General features: G+C 32.5%; 1 protein-coding gene across 1 annotated transcript; it reads right to left on the bottom strand.

Annotated features, from left to right (window-relative positions):
- Positions 1–6,406: 6,406 nt before the first annotated feature.
- Positions 6,407–9,119, bottom strand: LOC118027953 (aluminum-activated malate transporter 8). The gene is made up of 6 exons (XM_035031457.2): positions 8,706–9,119; positions 8,463–8,603; positions 8,105–8,377; positions 7,892–7,998; positions 7,572–7,715; positions 6,407–7,215 (listed from the first exon to the last, which is right to left on the bottom strand). The coding sequence occupies exons 1-6, from the start codon at positions 8,992–8,994 to the stop codon at positions 6,721–6,723; spliced, it is 1,449 nt and encodes a 482-aa protein (XP_034887348.1). The 5' UTR covers positions 8,995–9,119; the 3' UTR covers positions 6,407–6,720.
- Between the last annotated feature and the right edge of the window lie 4,554 nt (positions 9,120–13,673).

Raw genomic sequence — 13,673 nt, 5'->3', positions numbered from 1 at the left:
ATTATTTTTGAATCAACAACGTAAGTCACTAAAAGGAAAATATTGATTAGGCAAAGCTTGGTTTTGATTTCAATTTGGGTTCCAAAATATTATCTAGAGAGAGAGAGATCATGACTTGAGGAGAGAGAGCGTTTAATTGTTGTCATATAGATTTTTTATATCAAAAAATTTGGAAAGGAAAAATATGAATTTGATTCAAGAAGACAAAATGTAATGCTGGCCACTCACTTTTCCGTTTGTGTGCATCATGTGCGTTCTTAAACTTCCATGAATTTACTTGCCTGTAAGATTAATGTAATTGGGTTCACAATGACTGAAACGATTCTCATTTTAGCATGTGATCGCCATTAACAGAGATGAAAAGCTTTGGGCACTCTGGTAATGAATGTACTACTAGAATTCTCATGCCCAGTTGGGGAATCTAAGTCATTTATGCTCATTAGTACTGATAATCTTCTTTTCAGGGAATAAAATACCACCAGTAGAAAAGATTAGTCAAAGAAAGCTGGCTGATGCTTTGATACAAGTACTTATTAGCCACTTGATCCTGGATTCGTATCGTTAGTGGTAGGGTTCTAAGTGCAGAATTCTGAGGATCTTGGAAGAGATTTTTTGGTGTTAATATTTTGTGAACATGCTTTAGCCAAAAGAGATCAGACCATCTGTACATGTATGTATGGTGTATGCAACCTGTAGTTGAATATAATTATATAATACTTACCAGCAGGTTCAAGCTAATTACATGTATATGATCAGTCACCTTCCCGTTCAGGTTTCCTTTCTGATAATTTTATTTTGCCATGCATGAATCTGTCTACTTTATATAAGTTGGTCTTGTTATATTGATCGATGCTGTAAAAAGTTCAGCTTTTGAGTGTGGTTAGGCTATGGGATTGCAGCCACTGCTCCTTCTGATAGTTTTAATGGGAGACAGAAGAGAAACAACCATTTAGATCCATATTATATCCCGTATAGTATAGTATATATAATTTGATTCTTCCTCTGCTGACTCTTAAAGACTGGAAAACCTGACGAATGTTCATCTTTCAAATCGGGATTGCAGTCACTATATGTTGTTGTTTTCTTCTGCGAGTCCTTGTCAGTTGTCATGCTTATGCTACCACTGAGTCACACATGCTTTAGCAATATTTTAATGCCCTTAAAAGCGCATATTCTATGTGATTCTGCGATTTGTACCGGTGTTTTACCTTTTAAAGTGTTGTTTCGGTGCCCCTACTTTTTGTCCATAAGTGGAACAAATGATTCGAGAGGCGGACCTTGTAGATGTCATCAGAGGAAGCCAGGACCTTTGCTTTTGAAGGAAGGAAAGCAGGGGAAGGAGAGATCAGTACTTGATGGCACTGAAAACCCTAAATAAATTTATATGTTCAAATTTATTAATATATCTTGTGCATGCAAGGGAATCTTATAATCAGAGAGAAATGGAATGAAGCACGCACTTATCTTTTATGTCCGCTGCACGTTTATGCTAATGTACCTAACATACAACCAAATTTCGTGGTCGGAATTTGTGGTCTTATAGCCATTTAATTTTTAGCAGAATGGTCAAACTTTGTTCCAAATTTTTAGTTCTCATTAATTTTCATATTATATGTGTTGGGTTCTCGAATATTATATACATAGCAAAAACTAATTTATCTTTTTTTTTTTTTTTTTAAATTGTGATTCAAGTATTGCTTCTAGAAAATTGACAGTTGAAATCAAATTAGGACCACCAGTCGTGTCTACAAATAACCTTTTGTCGATATTCCATTAAACGTGCTTAAAGTTGAATTAAACTGGCCAAAAGTACGAGTACGTACTACGTCCAACTTGATGGGATTGGCTAAAACTCCTGGCTTCTGTCAATGTCTCCTTATTTGATCTGGCTGCCAAACTCAATAGGCTTATCAGAAAATCCAAAGCTCTTGATTAGTGGGAAACAACTCGATAGTGGATGTCAAATTCACGATTTAACAAAAATTCAATCTGTTTATACGTTAGTTAATTTTTTAGTTTAAATAATTTAATTTTTTTTTTTAAGTTGAAGGTGAAGGATAGCTTGATATAAAAATTTTAAATGATTAATAGCAATTATTTTAAAAAAATCTCATTTGATAGATATAGACTTTTAAATATTTCAAACAATAACTTTATACAAGAAAAAAAAATAAAATAATATTTTAAAGAGATAGACTTTAAAAATATATATGTTATGAATGTTAATAATATAAAAAATTATTAACTTGGTATTTGAAGATTTATAGTGTATTTATGATTCATGAGTTTAATTTATTTTTTATGAAAAGAATAAATTAAAAGTAGTTTCAATCTTGTAATATTTTGAGTTATATATATACTCAAAATTATATATATTGAAATTAATATAAAATAATGAGAAGATTCACGTTAGATTTTAGAAAAATTTCTAAAAAATAAGTTGGCTCGAGCAACTTGACTGAATGTGTTAAAAATAAAAAATAAATTAAGGCGTACGACTAGAACAAGCCTACAGAGTTGGACTCTTATCATAATATGAGTCGATGAAGCAAGGCTTCTTCTCTAGAGCGAGTTCAAGGGGTTGTTGTGTTCAGGTATGTTGAAAGAGATCTTCTGAAGAGGTTTTTGGATTCATTAAATTTGGAACGATCACAAATCCCATTAGTTTTCTTGCTTATTGTACGCTCGATTGTCTTTGTTGTTCATAAGTAAGCCTCTGGATATCTATACAGAACTCGCAGTGCTCTTGGCCCTAAAATACAAGGGAGAAAGGAAGAAATGTCTATCTTAAGTTTGAATCCTGCTCCGGCCACCTTAAGAATCAAAACATATCCCAACTCTGTGCTCTTCTCGTTTCCGCTAGATCGATTTTTTTCCCGTGTCAAATTTATTTCAACGGCGAGTAGGTGACTTCTTTTTTTACTCGAAAAATTAAATAAATTAAATTAAGTACTCCCAATGGAGCCGACAATACTTGCATAGCTGACGAGAAAGAACACTACTTCCTTAATATTCTTCTGTCATTTCATTTTCATTACAACTCGTCACAATGGAATCAATGCACTAGCTAGTAATAGGAAAATTTTTTAATAATTTTAATTTCCGTCACACTAGATTACATGCATGTCAGCTCCACATGCTGGCTAAGCTTTGGAGCCTGAGGATTCTCACATTCCATAGAATCTGCAGATTTCCCACGTATTGTAATAATAACATCGTCAGTGTCACCTTCTAAAACAGGTATTATGCTTCCCTGGTGAAGAAATTGCGATTTCTCTGGTGACACAGTAGGTTCCGCATCCATGAAGTGTGCTAGCTTAGAGAGCTGTTGTTCTGACACAGTAGGTTCTTGGATTTTGCATCGGAATTCTTGTGGTGCCTGCAAAGAGCAGCATCATATATTTTAGCCTTTTACCTTAAACATTTTCCATACAAAAATATCATTTTCTTAAATTAATTGTCTTGATTGAAAGTGATGAAGTCTAAGAAAAACTTCACACTGAAATAGATTTTTTATGGCTAACTTCTGGACCGTGGAATAAAACTCCAATGCTTAAATTATTTTTTGAGTTTTGTTGCTCCGGCGACAAATAAAGTAGATAAAAAATTAAAAAGATAAAAATAATGTTTTATAGAAAAAAGATCTGTGTGTGAAGAGACCTTTTTATTCTTTAGTGGAGAGGTGGCCTGAGTGTTAATGGAGAAGAGAGGATGGTTTTGGTTTGTAGAGGATAGGAATGATAATGGAGGCCAAGTTTATATTGTGGTAATGTCATGAGAGATGTAGAAAGAAAGCTAAGTGTGAGTTATTGATGTTGTCATTATAATGTAGTTTTGAAAGAGAATAAGGAGCATAAGGGTGGTGATTTGTTTTTAGAAAGGTTTCCTTTTGTTTCCTTTTCTTTTCTTTTTAATCTTTCTATCTTTTTTTTCTGAAATGTTCCTTTTTTTTTTAAATTCTCTTTATTCTCTTATAATATTTCCTCTATTTCTCTCTTTCTCTCTTGTTTTTTTTTTTTTTTTTATTTCTCTCTTGAATTCTTCTTTCAGTCTCTTTGCATATTTTTTTTTTGGTTTTTTTTACTCAAATCACTTTTTTATTGATTGTCTGGTCTATATATAGGTCATTCTCTTCTAATCTTTGTATATATTATGAAATTTTATCTCTTTATCTCTTATCTCCTATCCTTTGTATCTCTATCACAAAGTTGTTTTGGAGAGATACTCAAACCCTTGTTATTTATTTTGGTTCCTATTTATTTTCTTGATTTTTGTTTAGCTCCTTAATATTTATTTTTATTTTTTATTTAAAAATAAAGGGTAAAAAATAAATTATAATAGTGATCACATGAAATATTCATCTAGAGAAAACAAGTCCATCTTGATTTATATAAAAAAAATGAATTATTTTTTATTAAAAAAAGGTTAATCGACAAGAAATTAAGGTGCTATTATTATCGTGAAAGTGCCAAAACCGTGAGCTGTCATTTAACCAAAAAGCATTAAATCACATATTGATTTTTGCATTTAATTCTTCTCTCTTCTTAATTTAATTCATAATTTTTTAATTTATATATAGACCGTGTCTAAATTTGAATATATTATTCCTTCTTGGTGCTTCTTACTTTCTTTAAAAATAAAAGCCATTAGTTCAATATGTAGTTTCAAATTAGTCAATGTTTTTTTCTTTTCTTTTCATCATTTCCCGACATAAAATCCTTAGCTTTGCTACCATTATGATGCCTATTAACCTTTTTCTATAAAGAAATAACTATTTATAGTATTAAACAAGTACAAATAAATCACTATATTCATATTATATCCAGAGAAATTACAACTTGTTGTTTGGAAAAAATTGACAATATAACAATATATGATAATCTTAGACAACAACTAATCATTTCAATAATTTAAAGGACAAAGAAATACCTATGAAATTCCCAAATGGAGGCTACCTATATAGTAACGAATTGTATCTCACGCACATTGATGAGTTTGAGTTACAGTAAATCAATGGGGACTGGACTGCACTACCATCCCTTGTTGATAGTAACAATCTCCTCCATCTAGGTAGAAATAACCACTAGATCTTTGTTCAAAAAGAGAAAACACCCAATATGAAGAGAAAACATGTAGTCTATACATGATCATATAGATCTAAATACCAAGATCTAGACTTGTTGATACAAAATAAAAACCAATTAATTTAAAACAATGAATAAGAAAAAAAGAGAAGTTATCGCCAAGAAAACTACCATTGCCAACAAAACAACTATTCTAGAAAAGAATAGGTTTTAAGGTTGTTTTTAAAAGCATCATGTCTTTAACCTATTTGTTAAATTTGTATATAAATGATTCTAGTCGGATTAAGTAGCAAAATTTAAGAATAAGATTTAGTGATGGGATCGGTATTAGCTTCTAAATTATCCAAATAAAATCCATATTTTGATCTGATTGCCGCAATCAACTGATAACACAAAAAATTCAAGCATTTTCATGAAAAGAACATTCATTTAAACAGGAATATGAGTAAGAAACAACTCAAACTTCAACTCCCAATATGTATTATTTGTTATTCTGTTTTGTGTTTTACATATTCAAGTTTTTTTTTTTTTTAATTGATCAAATGTTATGTATCGAAACTTCATTAATTAAAATTTATTAGCAGTGTCTCTTGGCCAGTTCTAAAATAGATTTTTTTTTTTAGAATTAAGTTGTAAAAAGAATATTACTTAGAGGAGGAGAATACAAATATAGAGAAAGCAAAACTATATATATATATATATGTTGTGCCTTCTCTGTCTTCAATTTTTATTTTTTGTTTGAAAAAATATTTTAATGGCATGTATACGTGATGGCATCCACCTGACAAAAAATGCCCTATTATTAGAAATAAGATTAAAACTATTTTATTCTTAGAATTAAGATTTTAAACTACCTTATTTTAAGAAAAACTCAAAAAATTAATATAAAATTGTATATTTTTGAGATCTCAAGATTAAGTTTTAGGTTGAGTGGAGTAAAACCTCATAAACATTGCCCATAATGGGTCCAACGTGTGCCTTTATGATGCAAGTATACCACTAATTACAAGCTAAAACTTGTCCATGATCAGTATGTGATGGAATATCCCTAAGGAAAAAACTGTGCATCTGCTGCTATCCAAGGATTTACTTGGTAAAAAAGAAGAAGAAGAAGAAGAAGAAAACATTTTTTTGAAGACTTTTCCAAATTAACACGCATCTTGGGTCTATTGCATATATATTAATAATGTGGGTATATGCAAGCTGTAATTAGCGAGTGAATATAAAATTAATTTTTAAAATTCTATATTATATCGGATTTTTTTATCCTTTTTATCGCACCAATAAAGAAAAGAAAACACAATCAAAATACATTGCGTCTCCACCAAACTGGCGGCATGAGGGCCTTTTCACCATAAAAATGCAGCGTCACCTTATGACTGCACAATGACGCAACATCACCCGATGGCTGGTCGCGGATGCAATAGAATGAGATAGTTTTTACTTCACATTTATAGCTGAAGAGAAGGAGCAATACTTTTTTAATAATCCACTGCCAATTCTAGCTCTCATAGTAGAACTTGTTGCAAAGGAATCCATGAAGTCATGGAAAAAATTTTCTAACAATATTATCAACCCTTCCCTCTAAAATAGTCCAACGCTAGAGTCTAGCTCCATGATTGTCAGTAACAAATATTTACAATTCTACACGTTGGCCAACCTTTGGTGCCTTAGGATTCTCATTTTCTTGAGAATCTGTTGACGTTTCATGTACTGTAATAACGACATGGTCACTGTCACCTTCTAAAACAGGATTTATGGCTCCTCGGTGAAGTAATTGGGGTTTCTCTGGTGACACAGTAGGTTCCACGCTCTTAAAGTGTGCTAGATTAGAGAGCTCGTGTACTGATTCGGATATTTTCTCCACACACATAACAATCTCAACCAGTGTCGATGCCACTGTTGCATCTGGCAAAATAGCTAAAAGTTCTTGATCATGCTCTAGCGAGACAGCTTTGAGAGAAATTTTGAGGTCCTTGACCGCAGTTTTGGAGTTCTCCACATGGACATTTGCGGAGGATGGAAAAGTCATGGTTTTGATAGCCGAGGCCAGTGATTTCAGTGCCTTGCCGCACTCTGCACTTATCTGTGTGCATGATTCTTGGATTTTGCATCGGAATTCTAGTGGTACCTGGAAAGAGTAGCATAATATGTTTAGTGTTTTACAGCATTAGTCATTCATTTGATAAGCTATAGAAAGAAGAAAAGAATCCATTTATCTTTTTGTTTTTCATTTGTTTCTTTATAGAACCTGCCTATGTGACGCTCTTAGTGGAAGTATCTTTATAAAGCAGCCTTGTAGGGTGATTTCATCAAAACACTATGGGCGGCGTGCATACTTATGAAGTGTAGTAATAAATAGAGGAAGTAATTATTTATCATAGGTATGGCCCCCTTTTGTCTAATGGAATTAAACCAGGGATCTTGGCTATTAATTTTCTTTTATTCCTGTAAACGTCAGAGAAATTTTTTGTGATAGATTATTACTTGGTTATCAGAGTTAATGTAGCCATTAAGAGTTTCAATCTGGTAAGCACATTGACGCGAGAGCGCTCCGATCTTCAAGTATTGTTTCCATGGATGCCGCAAACCAAAGCGGCCGTGTCCAGGTTCCCATGTTGCAAGATTTGCCTGCAGTAATTTTTAGGAGCACCCATTGATTAGTACTTTAGCACAGCCAGCAGAAATCGTACTGCAAGCTGGCATACATATTGGTAAAGAGAGCGCTCAACCAAGGTCAACAAAAGTGCATAAGTTAGTGGCATTCATGCAAGACAGAAGGGCAAGTTAGTGGAAGCTGTCCTTACCATGGTTTCTTCTGTGGGTTTTGAATTGAGGACTTTTTTATATCCTTGAAGAAATGATCTGTCGCTATCGGAACCTTCACCGGACTGAAAATATTCACCTCCAAAACCTGTGAGTTTATTTGTTTATTTTTTAAGGGCGACCTCTGAAGTTCAAATAATATCTAGATGAAACAAAACGAATTAAGTTAATGGTTTTCAAGTCACCACACTAACCTTCTAGGTAGCTTGCAAGATTTTCTATATTGGAAGCAACCGAGTTATGAAAATTTTCACCTGCCCAAACAGGACAAATACAGATAGACACAACTATGCATATTGCCCCCCCCACTAGTATTGTTGATAGTCTTTGACTTGCCAGCACCAAGAGTTCTTCAACTCGATACCCAGAAACAGATACCAAACTGAATGTTAATATAAATATCAAGACTCCATAGTCATATCTAGCTTTGATTCGTGGGAAAAATCGTGTGAATGTAGATGCTGCAGCTGCATACAGTACCCAGAGTGACTTGGATTAATACAGATTGTCTTACCAGAAGTGCTTTTGTCTGTATATGTGTAAGCAACATACCTAATAAGAAGACAAGAATTCCAAGGACAATGGGCTGCCCTTTCTCTCCGGAGAGATTGGCCAGCTGTTGAGCTCCAAGCCCTAGAGCTCCAGCTAATAATGTTGCGAAACCTCTATTCAAACTCTTGCTCAATGTTCCACCTAAACAACAATAAGATGGAAATACATTATTCGACAACTTGTGGAATCGTTTTGAGCCATAATATAAAGCAATATTCAAGCCCTAGCTATCAATCGACTTACCAACGGTGAATTCAAAAATTACCACCACTGTCATCACAGCCCAGATTCCTGCTTCCCCAAAGCTCTTATAGAGAGGCCTCAGGTAATACATTGAGGACACCAGTGTGAGAGCTAGTCCCACTTTTAGGGAATGGATGATTCTTCTTGGGTCATCCTGTCCAAGTTTTCTTACGCTCTTTGCAAACCCTATAACCTCAGCCTCGGCCTTGCCAGGCAAGGCCTTGAGCAAGCTCCGTGCACGAGTCAAAGGCCTGGCCTTCTCTTGAATAGCTGAGTGATCAATCTCCATGCCTTGAAGATATATTTTGTGGGGGTGGCAAGCATATGCACTAGAGAGAAACGGTTATTACCAGGGGACTAGAGGCTTGAACCTTCTGAAGTTGATTGCCTGCTTCGAAGCTATATACTAGTTGCTTGAGAATATATTGCTTCGGAGTGTCAATTGATGGCCTGTATTAATAGGAAGATAAAGTAGGCTCAAGAATATTAAATTGATGCATGTGTTGGTGTCTTTTGTAGGATGAGAGGACAAATTTTTTGTTTATCAAAAAGCTTTTTTCCTCTCCAACAAGTTGCTGACGAGGCATGGTTTGAATAAAAATTATTATAAAACTTGGATAAAAGGTACCTTTTAGAGATAGAATCAGTCCTTTAATTAATTATGACTGTTCGAGTTTCGGCCAACTCTTTTAACAGCAAAAATAAGGTATTTATAATTTAACTAGTTAGATTTTAAATTTATATTTTAAAAATTATTAGTTCAAATTTTATAAATTTTAAAATTATTAAAAACTTAAATCAAGATTCATTTATAAAAAAAAAAAAAAAAGAGAGCAAGGGAAGTTTGAGCGCACTAATGATCTAGGAGCTGCAGTCTACAGTAATTTCCACGATATAGCTGTAAAACTAGTTTTGGTGCTCTCCTTCTCATCCACAAATCCCCACCATGGAGCCACTTCTCAAAACCATGAACGCTGATCAACAGCCATGAATTCTCGCAGTGAAGTTTATGGTGTGCTCTGTATTCCAATACCTCAAGGCTTTGCAATTCCTTCTGGGAACTTCCCTGCCTCAAGTTTATTGAATAAACTAAGCATTTTAATTAGTTGGTTCACTTTTCAGACGCCATTCTCTTTTGTTGGAAGACCATTTCGAACTCTCGAAAGATGCAAATTGATTGGAGACTACAATTATACAGATAAATTTTTTATATAGAGTTTTCATAGAAACTACGTGCGGTATTAGTTTTTTCTTATTAAAACAATAATTATTTATAATTTATGAAACTTATATTTTATCACTTGAAGATTGACATATCAATTTCTATGAGAATTCGAGGACAAGTAATTTATTTGTAAGTCTTAAATTAGGGAAAAGAAGGATGCGTTTAAGGGCAAAACACGTATTTTAGCTCTTCTAACTTCAGAAATGTTCGACTTTGGCCCCTGTAGATTAAATTTTCTCAATATCAATTCTATGATTTTCAGAAACTTCCATCCTGACCCTTTACTATCAAATAGCTAATGTTTATTTTGTTTCAAATTTTCTTTCATTGCTCTTATTTTTCTCTACACAATGTGACAGTAATCTACAAGAACTCTTTCAGATTCCAAAAGTACTTGCAAAAATGGAAAAAATGGCCATTATCTAAGAGAAGCTCAACACTACATGTTCGAAGCAACACAAAGTTCTAAGAGAACGTCATCCTGCCCTATTAAAGCTGCTACACAGCACAAGCTTAGAAATTGCCATCACCATGTTCTTAATGGAAGGAAAAGAAAGGTAGATTTTACCTTAAAAAAACTAAGGCTGTTAAACTTGCATCAACCATTATCTAACTAGTGGGACTCAGTGCTTCAAAAGATGGAGATATCCCTCAATTATTTTCATGGGCTCGGTGATTAATTATCCACGACTTGTAATTAAAGTTACATATTAGTACTAATTAGGATAATTTATGAATTAGTGTTGAGGCACTGGAAAGAGTGTGAATATCACTAGCAGTTCATGAACTATTATTAAATACACTAAAAGAGGGCGTAGGGAGTCGAACAAAACTTAGTGTGTACCACCCCTGAATTTAATACCTAACAATAAAAAAAAGGGGTAAGAACTCGGCACCACTATCCGCTGCTAAATGTTTCGAGAGTTAATAATAATAGCATCTCATTTAAATCATGGTGACAGCATGATGACAATGAAACGCAGGAAAAAGTAAAAAAAATGATGAATCTTAGGCAGCACAATATAAAATTGTTTCTTCCAATAAACCCATATTATCTTCTACACTTTTAAATTAATTAATTCATTTGTTAATTAGCAGAAAAAGAGAAAACCTATAGTTGTTAAAATATCCGACTTTGATCCAGTAAGTTGATCTGGAATTTAATCTTGGTTGGATTTTTAATGCAACCATACCCTAAAATATAGTTATAAATGAACTTATAAGCAGATTGATTTCATCATAACCAAGTAATCTATATATATTTTTTCTATTTATCCTAGAAATGAGTATTTTTTAAATCAGGTTAAACAACTACTTTAAATTTGTATACTGATCACAAAGAAATCTTCAAAATGGTTCATATTTATAATAATAAAAAAAAATACTGGATTCTTCAGGGATTATAATAGCAGATCGAATTATATTTCTAGCTTTTAAAAAAAAACTCAATGAAATGACCTAGATGGTTATATTTGTATTTTCACATAAATCATTTGTTATTCTAGAATTGTTAAGGGATATCTTTGACTTTTCCTAAATTTTTTGTACAATGAATTTACTTCAATACCCTTGAAAACAAAACATCACTTAACTATGGCTAAGGGCATTCTTGATGTTTTTTACTTTTTTAAGCATAATTTAATAACTCTATTGTCTTTAAAATCAAAATTCTCAAAGCATCTTTATAGGGGATAATTCATCATTTAATAACAGTTTTTTTCACAATAATTATTTGGTCTTGAGGGTAATGTTGTCTTTTGATATAGCTAACACGTGCATGACATGCGTTAGTGTGTCAGCCACTGCATTATATTTGGGCAGTGCATGTAGCTAACTCTAGTGGTAGAAAAAAAAATATTCTACTATGTTATTTGATTCATTTTAGCATTCTTTATCTAGCTATCTAGGCAACATGTGTATGGTGATTTTGTCCGGTTTGATGCCACATTGATTCTATTTTTTTTGCCCTTAAATTCCTTCTCTTCTCTACCTCAGTTTACATGTCGCCTATGGAAAAAATCACAACAACCCTTCAATTTCTTTTTTGTTTAGATTTAGCCCCTTTTCTTTGAGTTGCAATTGTTTTATTTGAAAAAATCACTTCAAATTGGATTATTTTCTCAATTTTATCATCTTTCAGTTTTTCATCTTAATTTCAAATTCAATTCCCAACTCTTTGTTTTAATTTTTGTTTTGAGATGGCTTATAAATAATATTTATTTATTGTGATTTCATCCTCATTTTTTTTTTTAATGTTTGGTCATCATTCTTTTTATTACTATTTTTTTCCTTTCAAATCTATCCTTTAAATTAAATTGGTTGATAATTGAGTTTTTTGCCTGAGCTTAAATTTAAGATTTCCCGAGTTATGATTTTGAAAAATTAACTCGGGTTTGCTTGATTTTTCATGCTATTAATTTGGAGTTATATATATATATATATATATATATATGTGTGTGTGTGTGTGTGTGTGTGTGTGTGTGTGTGTGTGTGTGTGTTATTAGATTAACTAAACTTATTAAACTCAATCTACTCAATAACTTAAGCATTGAATTTCTTTTACTTACTTGGAAATTTGGTGTTTCCTTTTTTTTTTCTTTTTTTTTTAGGTTAAAAAAATTATCCCACCCCAAGTGTGCTGAACATTGATATAGGTTTATTAAAGTTGGTTTTTATTTTTTACAACATTTTTTGTATTAATTGTTTTTTTTTTTTCACTTTGAACATTTAATATTTGGTTATAATTTCACTTCTTATTATATCTTACTACGAGTTTCGTGGTTTTATCACTATTTAATACTCATATTGCGGGTTTCATGGTAATTATAGTTGGTTTGAATCAATCCAATGTATTATAGTCTCAAAACTTATTTTTTAAAAATACTATGTAATGTGTCACCATTTAAATATTTTAAAAATATTTCATCTAGCATGGATAAAAATCTTTAATTTTCTAATATTTTTATATTGTTTTAGATTGATAAAAAAAAATAATTTGACTCTTGCGATAAAAAAAGCTAATACGCTAGCTACTAAAACCCCAATGTTTTGAACATTTGTGAATAAATATACTCAGCCATCGATCGATCTGGTATGTATATATTATCTTAATTTATATGCTCTATAATCTAGAAAAATGTTCGTCATGTCGATTAGCAAAGTCAGCAATCACTAGTGAGTAGGATCTGACGCGATCGTGTATTTATAACGTATCAACTTTTACTTTCTTTTGATCTTCAACCCTCGAAAACAAAGATTGCAAAACCAAAATTAGGATCTTTTATGGGAATGGAAAAGGCATGGCAGACGCGCGCGCGCGTGTGTTTTAGTTATACCACAGAATTCTTAGCGAAACAGAAATTAGATGGTGTTGTTTCTCTTTTTTTGCTCCATGAAAAAAGCTTCCAAATACACCAAGTTATGGCACAAGTGTGTCTCCAGCTAACTTATGAAGAGGGAAACAGCAAAGCAAGCCAATGGTTGAATCTACTCTAGATTTGTGCCTTGCCAGACTCACACCCAGTCCTCGTCTGCATTCTATTTCCTTTTTTTTGCCTAGTGATAAGAAGCTAAAAACATTCTTTTTATCTAGAGATTTGTTCGATTTTAGACCATACTACATTTGTGTGCCGTGTTTCGCGTGGGCCATAACTTTTTTAACGCATGGGCCCTATTTTTTTTAAAAATAATAATATAATATATTAAAACCATGTTTGTTTTCCGGAAAATAGTTTTCGGAAAAT

This window comes from Populus alba, chromosome 6 (genome assembly GCF_005239225.2).
Source record: "Populus alba chromosome 6, ASM523922v2, whole genome shotgun sequence".
In the NCBI taxonomy this organism is placed as follows: Eukaryota; Viridiplantae; Streptophyta; class Magnoliopsida; order Malpighiales; family Salicaceae; genus Populus; species Populus alba.
Note: the sequence above shows the minus strand (reverse complement) of the source record. Positions and strands in the feature narration are given on the sequence as shown.